This window comes from Rosa rugosa, chromosome 1 (assembly GCF_958449725.1).
Source record: "Rosa rugosa chromosome 1, drRosRugo1.1, whole genome shotgun sequence".
Taxonomy (NCBI): domain Eukaryota; kingdom Viridiplantae; phylum Streptophyta; class Magnoliopsida; order Rosales; family Rosaceae; genus Rosa; species Rosa rugosa.
The window spans coordinates 62838362-62857958 of NC_084820.1; the positions used below are offsets into that span (position 1 = coordinate 62838362).

The 19597-nt window shown below is 38.2% G+C and overlaps 1 protein-coding gene across 2 annotated transcripts; it reads right to left on the minus strand.

Moving 5' to 3' along the window:
• Positions 1-4906: 4906 nt before the first annotated feature.
• Positions 4907-9889, minus strand: LOC133726008 (cellulose synthase-like protein H1). Of its 2 annotated transcripts, none has more exons than XM_062153446.1 (9): positions 9402-9889; positions 9027-9267; positions 8613-8744; positions 8055-8174; positions 7761-7973; positions 7476-7614; positions 7187-7359; positions 6400-6750; positions 4907-5875 (listed from the first exon to the last, which is right to left on the minus strand). In XM_062153446.1, exons 1-9 carry the CDS (start codon positions 9656-9658, stop codon positions 5330-5332), a joined length of 2172 nt encoding a protein of 723 aa, XP_062009430.1. In that variant the 5' UTR covers positions 9659-9889; the 3' UTR covers positions 4907-5329. The 2 variants fall into 2 exon arrangements, with proteins under 2 accessions (XP_062009430.1, XP_062009429.1); XM_062153445.1 differs by having other exon boundaries at positions 8919-9267.
• Between the last annotated feature and the right edge of the window lie 9708 nt (positions 9890-19597).

A 19597-nucleotide genomic window follows, 5' to 3' on the forward strand; every position in this document is an offset into this window, starting at 1 on the left:
ACTTGACTATTTAATAGCATTTTCTGGGTTTTTGTCAGTATACACTCATAAGATTTTTTTTTTTTTTTTTTTTTTGTGTTTCCTTCATTGTCGTTAGACATCAATCCTAATTCGTCATATATTTCATGATTACAAGTATCAGTATATGCCTTATGTTGTCATCTACACATGTATTTACGAATTGATTAATATGAGAAGCAATCTTGACGTGATGAGAGTGATGACCACTATCTATGTTGATTAAATTTATGGCAGGATCAGTAACTCCCAAAGGCGGATCAATATTTTTTGATATCCAAGTTATACGATCTTACAATTATATGCATAAGTATGCTCAAAAGGTAAGGCCGTATGATATGATTTTATTGCTCATAGACGGATTTCAATGACCATTGTAAATTCAATGTGATCAAAATATTTTCTTTATATGATTACACGAGGGCCTGAAGTTCCTCAAAGATTGTGTAGTGGAAAATTGCGATATAAAGTCTCTCAAATTTATACAATTACGAGGGCCAGAAGATCCTCCAAACTATGCAATTGAGTGTATGAACTCAAATGTTTCTTACTCCCCAATTATAAGAGGCCTGAAGTTCCTCTATTTTTTATGCTGGGGTCCCTTCCTCCTTATGACTATTTTTGAATTTGGAATTCAAACCACCTTTAGAACCTGCAGTTCAAAGTTGGACAATCAATCGAAGCCAGAAGCTTCTGACTAGCATTTAGATCAGAGAACTTGGTTCTCCTATTGTCTTTTGTTAGATGAGATACAAGATTATCATGTATTATGAAGTTAACCGGACCAGAAGTTCTGTGTATTTCTTCATTTAATGGAACCAGAAGTTTCCACAGTTAACTTTCTTGCATAATTTATCTATTTATTTTCCCTGCAATTTTCCTATTTTGTTATGTACTTTTAAATTAATTTTTTTTGTTACTCATACGGACCAGCAGTCCTATACCTCGAACATATGAATTTCGAATGTAATAGTTTTGAACCAGAAGTTCAAAATTTCATAATAGAACCTGAAGTTCTAACAGTAAAACTCAAACCCGAAGTTTTGAAAATAAAATATAAATTAGTTCAAAGTGAACTTGAAGATTCACTTTAGTCACCTCGAGCCTGAAGTTTCGAGCACCAAATTTATTTGAACCCGAAGTTCAAATTACAAAATCTTAGAACTTGCAGTTCATAGAAAAAAAAAAATTCGAACCTGAAGCTTCGATTACACATAATTCATTCATAGTTAATTTGACTTTATGTCAACTCGAACTAGAAGTTTTGAGTAAATTTTCATATGTCGATTAACACATTCTTCTTTATGCCTGCTTAAAGCATTCCACCTTAGAACCTGAAGTTCTAATTGTGCAGACTCGGGCCGTAAGTTTCGAGTATATGGACAATTTATCGAAGAGCTTTAACCTCAAACCTGAAGTTTTGAGGGAATTATATTGACACCAATTTATACGTAAGCAGATACTGAACCATTGGTTTATGACGAATGAGTATGAGTATACTCCAAATTTGTGATCGTGAATTTTGTAATTAAAAGAGATCAGAACCTGTAGTTCCTTGATCCTTAATTACATGAGGACTTGAAGTTCCTCAATGATCAAACTAACTAGATGACCAACTAAAGTCCTTCACTCATAAGTTATGGTCATGAAGTTTAAACTCGACATTTCAAATATGTCATTTTGGCCAGAAGTTCAAAATGCATTTGATGTTAATATCTACATCAAACAACAATACAGTAATTGAACATCAAATTTTACATGAATAACACGGACCAGAAGCTTCGTGTGTATCTTATGAGATCCACTGTACAATTTTTGCAAATTTGATTTGTGTCATCTTCAAACTTATATTTTGAGTGATTTCCAGGCAATGCAATTTTATCCATGGTGTCCAGAAAAATTATTAAGGCTTATGCTTATGAGGCTAATATAACAACATCTCAGATCTTACATATCTGATTGATGGCTCCAGAAGAGCACACATTATTGTCTTTTTGCATCCTGTGCCCCCAATATTACCAGAGATGTATAATCTCTCCCTCTTATAAAACTCATTGATAAAAAGCCGATTGACATGGCTATACCATGAAATGCCACCAGAAGTGGATCATGGCAAGAGAAAAATCATGAGTCAATGCAAATACTGCCCTAACATCCACACATGTGAGGAAATTAAAAATTGGGCGTGTGTCACCTATGGTACACATTTGAGTATATCATTCTGGCCTGCAATTCAAAATGCATTTGGTCCATTCCAATTGTTAATATTTCACAATTGATGTTTACTCAAGCTAAGATAACACTCATATCATGAGTTGTAGATCTTGATTTATGGCTCCCAATGAGTTACTATCATGTTACCGAATTTGAAATATTGTTGCATTAATTGCTTCCTATATGGTTGGAGAAGCCTTTATGCCATCGATCGGATATATACTGTATCGAATTTTCACAGTAAATTGAGGCATATATGTAATGTCATGAACCAGAAGTTCATTGAACCAAATACACTATTTGACATGATCGATTACGTCATCTTTTGTCTACCATGTTGCGTGGAATCACTTACAAGTTTGATGACTGCTAATCTTACTCATAAGCAGATCGTTTATTTACAGCATATTTGCAAGTTGTCACTTTAATGAGACATTCCTCTTGCAATGAGGGGGAGAAAGATTGTTCCTGAAGAACGACATGAATTGGTGTGAGATATTTATCCACCATCTCAATTTGATCTTGAGAAATATCTAAGCTAGTGATTTGATAAAAGATAGTGACAAAATTATATGCTAAATGCAAAGGCATCTGCCTGGGTTAAAGTCCCAGAGACCAACCATATTAATACAAACAATGTAGACTCCATTTGATTTGTGGGATGCAAGTGTATCCAATTGACATGATTCTCCTGAAGAGAATGTCATTAAACAATATCACAACTCCTAATATGGCTACACATACAGAGGGTGTAGGTATGCCATTAGGAAATGATGTCTTAGTGATACAATAATAAATCAATATGGTTGATGCTAATGAATAAAGCATGTTTTGACCTAAATCTTGGTTTGGGCTCGCCACCAACCAATGAGCATCTTCACTTCAAAGAAAGTGATAGATTTTTGAATGTATCTTTTGAGCATGGTCAAAATAAGACAGTCTTCCCGCCGTTAGGGGGAGGAAAGACTACTGTCATTTGAATAACGGCGTGAATTTGTGTGGATTATATCCACCAGGTCTAAAGTTTTAAACTCCCAAAAAGGGAAGATCATACAAGCCCTATAGTGCTCGACATGAGGTTATACGTAAAAAGATCCACATTCTACATAATTCATCAATGAGAGATGATTGTCCTAGAAGTGACAATATATGCCCCAGAAGTGGCATGGGTACCTAATATCAATAAGCTTCTTACAACTAATGCATGCATATAAGAATGTGTGGGATCTATGATTAATGATCATCGATGATAATTTACATATGGTAGCTACCAAAAATCATTAAGGGTTGTATTGACGCTATACCACGTTTCATTATGAATGTCGCCAAAGTATATTATTGGCCAAATTGGAAAGAGGCAATTCCAATGAAATTGAATATTTGAAACGTGATGAAATACTTAGACCTTTAACCCTACAAGTTACAAAAGGGTATTTACAAAAGTGAAGATAAATCACTATGACACAATGTCTATTTATAGAGACATGAGATTGTGAACATCTTCCCTTATACGAATGACAATTTTCTATAAATACAGTGTTACATATAGCTATTATATTGACGAGAGATTTATGGCACGTTGTCATCGTATATTATGAAGATCTTAAAGACACATTGCTAAAAGCAAAATCTCCAAAGTAAAGTGTCAGTATAAGCGTATTGCTTATCAATCCTCAAGGGATTCAAATACATGAATGATTCAAATGCAAGTCCATGAAAGGTTGAAAGAGCCTGAAGCTCCCTCATGGAATCAAAGAGTCTACAACTAGCTCATATGTACTCATTTCGTTCTAGTCAACGAGATCTAAATTGCCTTAATGAGTACTATGATGAGACTACTATCGAATTTGAATTATGATTATTGTGTTGCAACATATTCTAACTTTCGTAAAGTTATGAATTACTTAAAGCTCTTGAAGAGCTTATATGAGACATATCAATACACAAAGATATTGATGTGTATGGCTAGGTATGCCATGATGATTTTTCAATGTTTTAAACTATACAAAGTTAAATGTATCAATTTCTTTATATTGTTTAGCTATTACTTTGTGTATGATTTTGAGCATATGAGATTGTTTCTAACTTGATCATATGAGGTATTCCTTTGTTGTTATTGCTTAACCTTTGCAGGTATGAAATTTGTGATGAGCCCCTATATGCAAAGTACACATGGTCTTACTTCGGTGATAGACACATCAAACTATTATACATGGTACATGTAGCTTATCGCATACATAAATGAGGCTTGCAACAATCAGGGGGAGATTCTCATCAGGGGGAGCATCCAGAAGCATGCTACCTAGGACATATGCGCGTTGTGCTCTTTTTGTCCTTCGACCCGGGTTATTTTTGTCCCACTGGGTTTTTGTTACCTGGCAAGGTTTTTAACGAGGCAACAATAAGCGTGTCCAATACCATCATTCATTGGTGGACATCCAAGGGGGAGTGTTGTAAATATTATTATCTATGTGGATGTCCATGTAAATACTCATTAGTTATGTAAACCCTACCTCTATATAAAGGAGGCTAATGAGACTGAATGAGATACTTCTACTTCCTCCCAACTATTCTCTCTGCATATTCTCTCTACTTTATAACAGTTATGTATAAAAAAGGACTAACTACTTTGCTTAAAAAAGGGAATTTGTATATCTAAAATGGATATCTGAAATGGAAACCGTAAATAATAGCAATTTTATTGTAGTGTTACGACTAGCTGCCATACCAATGGCAATATCTGCCTAAGGTATCAACGGAGGCTTTTCTCTTAATTTTAAAAAGGATAATATATTTTACAAAGCGAAAACCATAAAAACTCCTACAGAAGTAAAATAAAAGGTCCTAGAAGATTATTATATGTAGTACCAAACAAGCTACCATATCTACAATAGGTACAGAAGATCTGTACAAAACAAGCAAACTTCAATAAGGAGTGCCCAGTACCAAACAAGCCTTTTAAAACTGGCCTAATATGCCAGAGGCCTGATCGTTGCGGGCTGGTGCTTGAAAACCCAATGAAGCGATTGCCAAGCCATCAATACATCAATAGCACAACGTGTAGAAGAGTAGCGGGTACTAGCTACAAGCTACCATCCTAATATCTGCACAAGGTGTAGAAGAGTAGTGCAAGACCAGCAGACTTAAATATGGTAGACAGAGGAATTCCATATTTTCCTGATCCAAACAGACCTTTCAAAAATGGTAATAAGCATACCACCAACAAAACACTGCACATGGTCTCCAAAGAGCCTGATCCCACCCCATCACGGGCAGGTGGTTGAAGCCCCAACAAAGCGGTGGCCAGTGCTGTTAATTGCATAAACAACATTGCTGTGGGAGGTACGAAAACTGGGGACTGGTCAAAGGTGAATTTTCCGGCTTCAGTATCTTCAGTGCCTTCATCGCTTGAAGTAGATTGGTCTTTCCGTGTTACTTCAAAGACTGTCTCGGATATGCCCAAGAGTTTGAGTATAACACCAAGAAATCCAAAAAGCCATGCACTCATTGTGGTTATTCTTCCCATTCTTTGGTTATTCCACCATGCTCGGATTGATAGACTGGTTCTAAGGTACTCTAATAAAGTGCACAAATTGTAGAACAGAAACACAGATATGGGTATATAGTAAGCTGGTTCTTGGCCCTGCATTTATAACACATTTTGAGCTTTCAAAAGAGTAAAAAAAAGCAAATATTATTGTTGTAAGGATTATAAAAATTAAAAAAAAATATAAAAGAAAAATCCTCTTGTAACAATATATATGGATGTTTTATGCATTCTGTAAGAGGAAGTAATTTTATCTGTATATACTATATAGTATTATATACAGTGTAATTTGGTTAAGAGTTTTATTCTCAAGGCATGAAGATGTAACCAGCTACCTCTTCCTGTTCGAGGCGAAGGCATTTCATCGAACACTATGTGCGAACCTTAAGAAAAGTATAATTGAAAAAAAACTTTCTTTTTTTTTTAATTGAAAAAAATTAAAATCAAGTTGTTCAGGAAATTTTTTAAAGAAAACTTGTTAAATGCAGGAGACTAGAACTTGTATGCTCTAATTTCTCTAAATAAGAAGTTCAATGGCTACAGCTTCTATATATCACAATTCCATATAATGTTTCTGTAAGAAACTAAATTTAGCTTACGATGCATAAAATTTTTCTCACCTTGGGCAAGAAGTGTGAGTTGGTGATGATACTATAGGCTGGCAGAGCAGCATAGCACAGCTCGGGAACTGCGCGTAGGCCCCATGAAAGGATCCAGAAGTAGGCCAAGCACTGCCTGAACTGGAGGTTTGCAAAGAGAGTGCCAAATATGGGACAGTTTGTGCTGAGGAGGATTTCAAGCAGGCCGGTGGCCCACCTTTTTTGTTGGGTCATTGAAGCAGGTCCACCAGTAGGTGCGCATCCTAGAAAGGCTGGTGGGTCTGGTGCATAAAGAATGGATCTCCAACCTTTGTTATGGATTGAAAGCCCAGTGAGGACATCTTCAGTTGTGGATCCATACATCCATCCCACCTAAAGAAGAAAGAAATTGGATGGAGTAATTTCACAGGAGGGGGGAATTGTATTGAACAAGAAGCCTCTAATCAGATAGAATAGGAAAACATTTGACATCATTTGTTTTTTTATTTATTTTACATATTCTAATTCTAATCTTGACATATATAGATGTAATAGTTTAAACCATCAACTTTACCTTTTAAATAGGCTTATATCTATTGAACTAAAGTCCTACATTTATGGGAATCACTCTAATCCAAATTGGTAATTTATGTGAATATTGGTTGATTCTGTCCCTATGTCCTAACCAAAATTGAAATTCATGTACCGAAATTCAAATACCAATTTTGCAACAAAAAGAAAAAGAACAAAGAAAAAAGACTCCTTTTCATCAAATTCCAAGTACCACTCAAATAGAAAATATAATCAGAGGATTCAAACTACTTCAAACCTTTTTGCCCCATTGTGTGCCATACTCATATCCAACACCAGCAACTAAGTAAGCAGCCTCAATAGTTTTCGCAAGCATGTTAGAACACTCTGCCTTCCCGTTCAAAGCATCAGCAGCTGATTTGGTGAATTCCTTCCCAAACATATCAAGTAGTTCTTCATCGACTGATTTACCTATCAAATGAAGCTAGAAAACTAAGTCTTGTTGCATAATAAGTTTATTAAAACAATCATCTCAATACATTCACTATATCTAGATGGAGAGAGGTTCCTGTTTCTTATTTGATTACCGTGCATCATGCTTTTTGCATTTGTTTCTCCAACTTTCACATAATTGGGGGATAGACCATAGATGACTTTTCGTCTATGAACACATCCTGTTCCGGAATAAAAAGGCCCCTGAATTCCCGAAATTCCGTGCGCTACATACTATAAGAGATGGATATATTAATTAGTTAGGTACTAAAAGGCTCATCACCAGGTATATTCATCTGTAACAAAGGACTTGTTACTATTACTAACACTCCTGTCTCTGTATCAGAACAGGAAAAAAAAGAGGTACTGCAAGTATGCACCTTCCACAAAACTACCATCTGATTTCCAAAAGGATCATCCTTTAGACCGCCATAGAAGGCTTGAGGACACTGAACAAATGCATTTTCATTTTCATTCTTTGATCCAAGTAGCATACACATTGCATGAAGAATAATGTTCGGGCTGCTGGCGAACATGTCACAGTCCACGTTTAGCATGTATGGAGCATTAGTCATCAACCCAGAGACTCTAGTCTGCATATTATTGTATGATTCAATGGTAAGTTGGTTAGCAAGTTGATTAGAAAAGGTGGTAAGAATCAAGTTAATTCATACCAGAACATTCATGGCCCCAGCTTTGGCATGATGTGGACGCTTTGGCCGTTTTTCTCTGGATATATATACTAAATGCGGCACTGATCGATTCGAATGTGCTTCTTTGTTCTCCCATACAACCTTCAAAATTGAAAGGTACAGAGCTTACATATAATTCACCTGTAGTACTAGTTAATTATTTTTGATGGGACAACTTATTGCTTCTAAAATTGCCAAAAGTGCTTTTAGACAGATCGATAGTATGTTTGGCATGGTTTTGAAAATAGTCAAGGTGTTTTCTGAGCCGTATTTCAAGTGATTTCTGAAGAAGTACCAGTCAGATGCTTCTTCAAGAAGCACTTCCAAGTGCTTTTACAAGAAAGACACTTCAAATTGTTATGAAAAAATCAGCTTCTAATTTTACTATTACTATCCCTTCATATATATACTACCGTAAGTGCTTTTCCTAGCACCAACTCCAAAGTAAATTCTGTAAGAATTTTTAGAGAGGGGGACCAAGCCAATACAAATCAGTAAGTCTATAAAATATATTGCTGTAAGCTTGAATTTTTGTATTACCTTGATTATTGTTGGATGATTATTACGTTGTACATTTGAGAAAACTAAAAAGTCGCCTTCAATAATATCAGATGGATTGATAGATTTGCGCACCACATCCTCGATTTTGCTGCTAAGTTGCTCATACTCATCCTACAAAACATGAAGACAAAACAAGTTCATTTTTCATCAGTATACAAAATTATTACAAATCTTATCCCACAAATTTATAGAACGAAATAAAAGAGAAAGCTAGACTAGTAAGACCAATCATTGAGATGACTGGAATCACTGAATGGACTCCAACCACAAATAATTAATCATCACCTTCACCATCTTCCATTCATGCTTGAATTCCATTGAGCTATTATTATTATTATTATTATTTCCAGAAAGCGTGGAATTATTGGTGAAGTATCTAAAAGGAGCTCTAACTTGAACATTGTACTTTTTGCAAAAGGGAACCCAAATCTTAGCAAACTTCGATGCTTCCACAAGTGAGTAAAAGGTGATAGGGGAACACCCATCATCAGAAACATAGCATGCTAGTTTGTCTGTTGGGTAATCAACTGCCAACAGAGACAGAACGGTGTTTATGGTAATGATAGGTGGTTCAAGCTCTGGGTCTGCTGTGGTCACAAACAAGTCTACTGCTGGAAGCTCATCCTTAGGCACCCTAATAAGTTTCACAGCAAATTAGCTTTATGCATGAAACTAACTAAAGATCTAAATAAATGAGCTGATGGCGGCTTGAAGCTTCAAAAAAAAAAAAAAAAAAAAAAAAAGAGATGCCTCTGTTATTAGTATTACCGTTGCAAGAGGCGGTCGGGGTATGGTTTATGGTCAACAAGATTCCATTTGTTGCTCATGGTGATGACCCAACTGAAGGTAAACCAGAGCTCGCAGAGAAATGCGATGGACCAGGATAATTTATGGTTGTTGAATGAGAGGAGACGATAAACAAGGAGTGAAAGGAGGAGGAAGAGGATTATAAACTCCATGATTTTATGCAGTGTGTTTCTGTGCTCAACCCTTTCATAGAGAGGAAGAGAGTTTGAGTTGGCCATGGTTTATGTAATGTTCTGAAGGTGTCTCAGTTGTCTTGAAGTTTTGCACGTACATATTTATAGCAGTCTAGCTAGCCAGTTGGTTATGTGGCATAATTTTTCAAAAGATATGTTGATGCAAGCATATCCAATGTGGAAGGACATACCAAACCAATTTAATTAAACAAATTTTCTGCATATGAAAGTGAATATTGATATAAGGTTGCAATCACAGTGAGAGTGAGTAGCTTCTGAGTAGTTTCTGTTCTTGGCAGAGGATGCAGCTTACATATAGAAATATTTCATCCAAATAAAAAATATAGATAATAAAATAAAAGGGTTTTTCTCACTTACCCCATTAAGTTTTTTTAATTCCCTCTTACCCAAAACACTCTAAGAAAATCTTCCCTAATACCCAATTAAGATTTTTTTTTTTGTTTTTTATTTTTTTTTAATACCATTTTACCTTCACCCCTTTGTTACTTAGAGAGAGAGAGAGAGAGACTTCGCCGGAGCCGGTCACCGGTCGCTAGAATCCTGTCACCGGTCACGGGTCGCAGAAATCCGGTCACCGGTCCCCGGAATCCGGTCACTGGGCACCGCCCACCGGATTTTTCTGAAAACCTCTATTGCTCCCAAATCCCAATAGACATATATTGCCCCAATAATCTATTTCCCCTTATAGTAGACATCTATTGCCTCCCAATAGACGTCTATTGGGCCAATAGAGGGGCAATAAAGGACTATTGCCCCCTGATAGACATCTATTACCCCCAATAGTCTATTGCCCCCCAATAGAGGGTAACAGACGTCTATTGCCTCCTGATAGACATCTATTACCCCCAATAGTCTATTGCCTCCCAATAGAGGGTAACAGACGTCTATTGCCCCCAATAGACGTCTATTACCCCCCAATAGAACTTTTGATCGCCAGAATGGGAACTAATCTCCGTAAAATTAAACAAATAAAACTTTGATTAAAGAAAAAAACGAGGAGACTGCATCAATTTAAAACATTTATTGCTCCCCAATAGACGTCTACTACTTCCTAATAAAACTTTTTCTTTCTTTCTTTATGGGCTTTCTGCCCCATTTTAACCAAAAAATAAATAAATTCTGCACTCGTTTTACCAAAAAAAAAAAATGATTTGGGCACCCAGAAAAATGCTCTGGGCACCCATGTCAGAAACTGGACCAAATCACCGGGTTCGAGTCCTCGTCTCCGGTCTTCCAAGAGCTACGTCCTCGTCTCCGGCGAATAATCAACTAGAACGTCCAGTCTGGAGCTTTCTGGAGGAGAGTTTGAGTTTCGGCTGGAAGATCTGGTCGCCATGCTTCCCGTCGATGAGCTCCAAAAGCAACAAATCTGGAATCGTGTTCTGATCCAATCGGGGTCGGGGCAGTGACGGTCTGGTGGGGTCTGGATGCAGTGAAGGTCCGGCGAGATCCAATCGGGGTCGGGGTAGTGAGGGTCTGGATGTAGTGAAGGTCAGGCAAGGTCTGGGCGCAGTGAAGGTCCAGCGGTGGTGGACTTCGTTCTCTGCTTCCGGAGCCACCATGGCAGAGAGAGAGAGAGAGAGAGAGAGAGAGAGAGAGAGAGAGAGAGAGAGAGAGAGAGAGAGAGAGAGAGAGAGGTGTGGATTAGAGTAGTGGCATGATGTAATATATTAATTCAATTGAGGGCAAAATTGTCATTTTAATTTAAATTGGGTTAGTGGAAATAAAATTCTGTTGTTGGGGTAGGTGGGATAAATGTGGCCAATTTTGATGCTTTAGGTCAAGGACCCAATAAAATAACAATATAAATATTAAAAATCATAGATCTGTATAGGCTTAGTTGCTCAAGAAATCTTTTACGGTTTGTAGCTGAAACCTATTGAACTAATCAGCCAAATTCTTTGAAGAAGTATATCTTTATCATAGAGACGAGTAAGATATTTTCTTGTATTCTTACGGCATAGTTCAAACCACATCTGAACTCTCAAGGACAGAGGAAATCACATGAATGTTAGCAAGAGAGCATGGTAGTCCAATTGTTTGGGCGACGGACCACCATATATGCATAATATATATAATCATAGTCCTCCTGAATGACTTAGACAACGAAATTCAAACACACCCATCAAGAAGGAGAGAGACGGAAGCAGCGTGCAGTGATTAGAGATTTAGAGAGATGCACTACTTACAAATCACTAATCTGACTAATACTTTGGAGAGCTCAATTCAAATACGATTTATATTATATTTTAACTGCCATTCAAACTATGGTCAAGTGGAGATTGGAGAACATAACAAGACGTCAGCAGTGACTGCTATTGTGATAGAGCAAATCTTGAAGCTGCTTGTTTGTTTTATGTCTTTTTTTGTGTGATGACCATAAAATAATAAAAAGGTTGAAAAGATAGGATTCTCTACTCAAATCTTTCATATCAGACAGAAAATATAAGTCTAGTCTAGTAAAAAAAAAAAAACAGAAAATATAAGCAGTGACAGTGCTAGAAGATGGAAGTTTTTTCGAACAGAAAATCTAACCAAAAAAAGTGTCCTTCAAATGAAATTGCTATTGAAAAGGACAGCTCCCTGCAAAGTAGGCAATGGACTGAAAGCTTTGGCCTTTGAGCCAAATTGATAAACATCTTATCTTATGTAACTCATTATCTTCTCATATTTTTAGAGAGGGAAAACAGGTAGCAGATGCGCTTGCTAATGCTGGTTTGTCATCGTCAGGTTTGGTGTGGTGGAATGAGGCTCCTCTTTTTCTTCTGAATCTTTGTCGACGAGACTCACTTGATCTTCCCAATTTTCAGTTTATTTGAGTTGTACGTAGTTTTCTTGTCGCTTTTAATCTGTTGATCGACTAGAGGTTAGAACCTCTTTAGCTTTTCTGTTTTTTGGCTAGGGGTATGGCGATGTCCTCCCTTCTTCTGTTTGTATCATCAAGCTCTTTTAATAAATCAGGTTGGGAGGCTCTGCTCTCTCCAATCCTATTTTAGCATTAATATATTGACGAAGATAAAAGTATGTACCAATGAGAATTAAGGGTGGGTTTTTAATTTTAAACTAGTACAAGTTTGAAAAGTCAATTTTTTTAAAGAGTAAAATTCATACTCTTTATTTTATAATTTTTTGTTGTTGAAATTTTGATAAGGAAACAAAACTCAAGTTATTAGAGACAAAATTTTAAATTATTAAAAAAAGAGACATAGAATGTGAATTGTAAAATTAAGAATATGAATTTCACTCTCCGTTTTTTTTTTTTTTTAAAAGGGGTTTGGAACCCACACTCTCCGTTTTGTTAACTGTAATGTGTTACTAATAATATAACTAAAATTTGGAACCAAATAAAATTCAACAAAGTACAAACAGTACGTCAACATAAATCATAAATATTCGTCTTTAGTTCTTTTCTATTGATTGGAAGGACTACTGAGGGAGGTCCCCCTACTTCTGTTTCAGTGTCTCTCCTTTCATTATTGCTCAACTACTGATGGCCTACTGAGAAAGACTGATTTGTCTCTAAATGCACAAAAGAAAGGTTTAATAGGTTTTTGAGTTTCTTTCCGTGCAAACTATTCCAACTGCCAAACAACTGTTCAAACTTCCAAACAACTGTTCAAACTTCCAAACATTAATGAATGTCCATATTCTTGTTGGTTTTGTACTCAGCTTAGCTGGCTTGCTTCCAAAATAGTAATAACTATCTATGTAAATTATTCTTGGACTAAATTCAGTTTACTCCGTCAAATTTTAGGTAGAAAAATCAGTTTAGTTCCCGATTTTTTTTCTTTAAATTACAACCGTCCCTGCAGTTCTAATTTCCATCACCCGCGTCCAAATTTTAAATTTGATTCCAACCATGACGTCACAAGCTGACTTGGGACCGACAACATGACCCACTTTTTAGATTTTGGACCCCCAATGAGGGCAAAATATCGAAACTACCCTTTGTTTTGATTTTACTCTAATCCACACCCTCATTCTTCTTATTCCTCTGGTAATGGGGTTGGATTCGATCTGATGTGCAGGTTGTTTCGATGCTATCCCAATCTCTCTACCGTCTGATCCATCTCAACCTCAAAACCCCAATCTGCTTCTTCGTTTTCTTCATCAAAATCCAAATGGTTAAGATAAGTGAGGAAGAGAACCACATAAACAATAATCCTTACCTCAAGCAACACCAATATATCATCATCTAGTAATTTCAATCTCTGCCACAAACATCTGCTAACTATTTCAAGAATCAAAGACTCAATAGACTAAAAATAAGAAAGAGACATGGTCCAACCACCAACAATCCATCTGCCTGCAGCTTATGCCAAGTGAATACACCTGGGCAATGCGTCGTCGGTGTGCAATCACGAGCTTGGCAACACCACCACCGTCACCATCTTACCACCCGAGCCTCCGGCAAGCATCATCGACGGCGTCACACCTCGTTGCCACCCTTTATTGGGAGCCTTAGCAGCTGTAGGTAGCCCGCCCAGCTGGCAGACCCAATTCTGATCATATTTAGATTGCCATCTAGACCAAACTTCACACAGTTCCATTGGCACACCATGACGCCAGCATGTCAACCACCCTGCAATCGCACCACCGCGCCACCACTTGTCGAAAATCCTATCAATCATGACCCTCGAACAAACCAGATCCGAAAGGGATCTGGGTCGCTCAACTGCCCAACTTGAGCAACACCTTTCTCATCTGAACATCACCCTTGCTCGGAGCTTTAGATCAATCCATCTACAACCACCTGGGATGCCTGCCTACCTTTCCTTTCCCCTTGACCACCAAGGAACCCGATCTTTTCTGATCTGGATCCCCTTAACCACTTCTCTATCTAAGCCAAGCGGATTCATAGAGAGAGAGAGCCGGGGGGGGGGGGGGGGGGGTTTGAGAGAGAGGTGCATTTTCTTAAGGTTGGGAGATTTTTTATTTATCTTTTATTTGAAAATGTCCATTTTGCCCTTCTTGTGGGTCATGCTATATGTGCCAAGTCAGCTTGTGACGCCAAATTTGAAATTTGAATGCGGGTGATGAAAATTAGAAATGTAGGGACTATCGTGATTAAAAAAAAATCAGGAACCAAACTGATTTTCGACCCAAAATTTGAGAGAGTAAACTGAATTTAGTCCACTAGTCTTTTGGTTACCCACTAGTCATTCACAAAAACAAAAAAAAATATGTTTATACCTACACTAGCAAGCTAGTTCTCTCCATCACCAAGCATAAGTAACACCCACTTTGGGACATCCACGAGACATGGCAAGGCCCAACCGAGACATGCATCGTGTAGCCCTATGTTCAAGCTACGCTACGGTATCCGGAAATCGCAAATCCGCCACCGGGAAGCCACCTTCCCGCCCTTGCAAAGTTGCCTCCACAAACTAGGCATTTCCACACTAGAATAGTTTCTACACTAGAATAGTTGTTACTTGTCCCACATCGAAAACAATGTAAAGGAGATGGCTTCCTTGACTTATAAAAGGAACTCTCCTCCCACTTAAACACCATTCATTCCACAACCAACACTCCATTACATCTTTTGTAATCTTGTTAGGCCGCAAGGCTCGACACACTAGTACACATTCAAGTGGACGTAGTCTCCCGCTAAGGCGGAAGGTGAACCACTATACTTCTTGTGTCGTTCTCTCTCTCTCTCTCTTTAAAGCTAACTAGAGACCCCCTCGGTCACTAACGTTAACAAAATATAATAATAATAATAAAAAATAACAAATAAACAAACAAAAAACAAAACAAATGGGCAGAAAATCAGTCTAGTAAGTCTACACTCCCTACTACAATCAATGCGCATTCTAAATCTAAATAAGAGTTAGTCTTAAGAGCTGTACCAATAGTTTTTTCCAATAATGTCTAACATAATCTGATTGACTTCTGGGTGTAAAGTAGGGTATCTATCTGAGTCCTATCATTCTTTAGTAGAAAATGTCACATATCTGGTTCAACATTTGGAACTCGGAGGAGTTGAAGCAAAGACTCAACTTACTGTAGCATAAAGACCAATTCCTGTAACTAAAAAATTGTATCTTTCTGATTTCATAATATTACACAAATCCCTAAAATTAGATACAACTACCTAATTTCAGTTGTTTATCAACGTCGTTTTGTGAGTCCGTTACGACATTTATAAACCCAATTTGTAGGGTAAAAGCACAGTGAAGAGGAATAAAAGTAATAAACATGCTTGAAAAAAACATAAAAGGAAGGCGCCTCACACGCTTCACCCAAATCCTCTATTCAGTTTTAATTCCTCTCTCATCCAGAGGCCTACTGAGTCGGTTGGGCCTCTGGTCTCGTCAGAGCGCGGCGAGTGCGGCAAGACGGTTCTCTTCACCTTTGGTGCAATGGGTCCTTGATGGACAACGGTGTGATCTCCCAAAACAAATCAAGTCGGAGGCGAGGTTGACAGCGCCAAATTTTTTTCTCATTTAGTTGGGTTCTACGAGAAGTTACGGTAGAGGATTAAAGGATGGTGGGTGGGGTTGTGCGTCCTTTGATGGGATCTCGGATTACTTTTCTGGCGGACGAGTTAGATCAGTTGGAGGTATTCCTTTGATTTGTGTGCAAATCGAAGCAAGGGGTTTTGGTGGAAGGAATTTGTTGGTGGTAGATCAAGGGCCTCTTATGGCCTTTTGGGATCTATACTAGACTTGTTGGAGGGCATTAAGTCGAAGGTCGCAGGTGTGACAGTGGTGGTGTGGCGGTGGCAAGGATTCAAGTGAGAGGGTGGTGTTGTGCTCCTTAAAGCCTTCTTGTTGGGCTTGGTGGTTGGGCCTTTGTCTTAACCCTAGACTATACTTTTTTTACATTTAATAGTTCTTGTTTTTGTTTTTGCTTTTTAATTTTAGGTGGCTTCGTGCTATTAATAAGTGACTATCTTTTTGACTTTTTCGGTTAGAACGAGGTGGGCTCTGTCCCGCTTTGCACAACTTGTGTGCCTTGGTTGTTCTAGGTAAGTGATGAGTTTCTTGCTTCATTAAATGGACGCAATCCCTTAGTGGCAAGATGAAATTAAGTGTTGTTGAATTTATTTTGTAACGTCCCGAACCCAAATTCACCGGTTTACTAGTCATTTGGACAGTAAACGGTAATTTGTTTTACTTTTACTCTTTTTCAGCAACTTTAGTGGCCCTAAAAGTTGACTTTTTGTTCGGGGCAAAATTTGGGAAAATGTTCTTCATGGAAGTCGTAGAGGACGTTAAACCGAGCGCGTGCATATGTGGTGCGTAAAAATCGGAGTTCGTATGCAAAAGTTATGAGCGAAAGATTTAATTTACTGTTCACGGGGTACTGTTCACGGTAACTTTCTATATATATGGAAAGTTACTGTGGTAAGTTTCTATTTTCGGAAACCTACCCCCCTCCCCCGAGATTTTCTCTCTCTTCCCTCTCTCTCCCCGCGTCGGCCCTCTTCCCTTTCCCCTTCGATTGGCCGTCGTCCGGCCATCAATCGGCGAGACCCAGGTGGCTGCTGACTCGCCTCCTCCTTCTGTACCTGCTGGTGGTCGTGAATTGTCACGATTTGGCCGGAGAAACGAGAATCGACGGCGAGAAGCAAACGGTGGCAGTTGACGTTTTCCGGCGATTCCGGCCATTTCCGGCCACCAAACCACTATCGAAGGTAGGGTTTTTGACAAGGATCATTTCCCCCCTAGCCTTGAGCCTCGATTTGCAGCATAGAAGGAGAATCATGGAAAACCCAAATTCTAGGGTTTTGAATTTTCTGGAAAATTTTTCACCGGCCGAATTGGAGCTCTTCAAGGTAAAATTGGAACTTATTATTGTAGTTATGAAAATCGTTAGGTCTGATGAGTAGGTGGTACTGCCAAAATTTGGTGGCCATTGGAGGTGGTGGCCGCCGGCGCGTGGGCCCCACGCGCCGCCACTGTAGGTCGCGCCTGGAGGAGTTTGAGTAGGTCGCGCCAGCTTTTTAATTTCAATTTTTAGCCCATTAAATCCTATAATTTGAGTAGAGCTTGGTTATGAAGTTTGGTAATTTTCGGAGGAGTTTGGAATTGTTTCCAAATATTCCGAAGTTTAGGGTTTCGATTAATGAATTACGAGAATCCGACCGTCGGATATCTCTCGGTTCTGACTTGGAACCTTTAAGATAATGAATTGGTATTAGAGGTAAAATTTGGGTTGAATCCGAGAACAATTGAAGAGATGATTTGTGAGGATTTGATTATGAGATTTGTATGAAATTGTCAAATTGTCGCTTACGGAATATAATCGTGTACAGGGCAACGTACCGAGCTCTGGCTCGATGAAGGAACTCGTATACGTGATCGTCGGAATAGTACTGTGAGTGGACTTTTATTTTTAAATATTGATGCATGCATTTATTTTCTTAAATAATGCTCTAGTTTTAATCATATTACTTATTGAGCAAATGATTTGATTTTCGGAAATTCGATCTCGGTTTATCTCGTGGATTCGCTCTCGACAACGAGTTTCAAAGGTTGATTATGATTTATAATATTATTTGACAAATTGCTTATTTCCGAGGTAATTTTCCGGAATTAAGTATATTTCTAATTGCCGATTTAAGTTCCTGGAAGATTCTCGAGATGAGTTTCGATAGGTTGGATTTTCTTATATATTTATCGACTTTCGGTTTTGGCGTTGGGAATGTCTTAATGATGATTTCGAGATTTTTCTGGAATATTATCGGAAATGGGATTTCCTAAATAAATTATAATGATTTATTAATTCTCGCCCATTTGTTTATGATTTCGAGACTATCTTGGCGTGCGGGGTCACGTCGTTGAATACATGGATTTTATCTTGAGAGATTTTGGAGAAGCCTTATGGATTTACGGATTTACTGGTTTTCGATGGTTTCTCCTCACCATACGCGGGTCATGTGATTAGGTCTCCTCCTCACCGACTTTGTGTTGGTGAGTGGCAGTTGAGGTAGCTTATTCTCCTCCTCACTTACTTTGTGTTGGTGAGTGGCAGTAGAGGTGATTTATTCTCCTCCTCACGTGGGTGGCAGTCGAGGTAATGTTCTCCTCCTCACACAATCTATGTGTGAGTGGAAGTCGAGGTTATTAGTTCTCCTCCTCGCACAATCTATGTGTGAGTGGCAGTCGAGGATAGGTAGAGCCTGGGAGGCTCCATTACCCGTATGGTGATATTTCTTCCCCATATCCTATCATTACTCATACTATTTTTGACTAGCGGGGACTAGTCTGAGTTTTCTTAACCAGCGGGGCTGGACTTATATTTTCGAGGATTGAAATTTCAATCTTTTACTCTGTTGTTGTGACTAGCGGGGCTAGTTGGTTTTCTGGAGTTCAACGTTTTTCGGGTTATTTTCTTAAGTGTTTTATAAATGTTGCATGCATCCGGATTTTTTTTATATATCAAAAAAATGTGGGAAAGTATGAAGTTTTATTTTGTTTTATTCATATTAAATTATTTATTTTTGTCCACTCACGCTAACGTTTTTATGTACTTTCCCCTGGGCCCTTCGGTTTCAAATGCCCAGTTTGCAGGCGAATTAGTGGAGGTCGGGCGTACATGACATTTGAGGCGTAATTGTCACCACTTCCGCATTGTAGGATCCCTTGATCATTTACTCTACTTTTTTATTTCCTTGTGAATTAGTATTGCTCTGATAACCTTTGGGATTTGTATTGTTAAGTTGAGTTTTGTGTTTTGCGAGTTGGGGAATGTTGATTTGGGGAGCAGGGTGGCTCCAGGAGCATAAGGATGGGTGATTTAGAAGTGTGAATTCTCTTTCTACAGGTTTTGGGTTGTCCATTTTAGGGGAAGTTCCGCCAAATTTTTGGTAGAATTTCTTCTAAGGTGGGCCCCGCAGGTCCACTTCGGATTTCAGGGTGAAATTCGGGGCGGGTCTTGTCATATTTTGTGGTGACAACATAATGGAAAAGCTGGTATCTTCATGCTATGACTCCGCGCAAACAGTGTCTTTTC

What these genes read in the sequence shown, in the direction of transcription:
- LOC133726008 (XM_062153445.1), bottom strand. Translation starts at nt 9,658, where the DNA reads ATGGCCAACTCAAACTCTCTTCCTCTCTATGAAAGGGTTGAGCACAGA. An exon ending in CCCGACCGCCTCTTGCAACG is followed by an intron (nt 9,268 to 9,401) that starts GTAATACTAATA and finishes GAAACTTATTAG; the next exon opens with GGTGCCTAAGGATGAGCTTC. An exon ending in AGATGGTAGTTTTGTGGAAG is followed by an intron (nt 7,615 to 7,760) that starts GTGCATACTTGC and finishes CATCTCTTATAG; the next exon opens with TATGTAGCGCACGGAATTTC.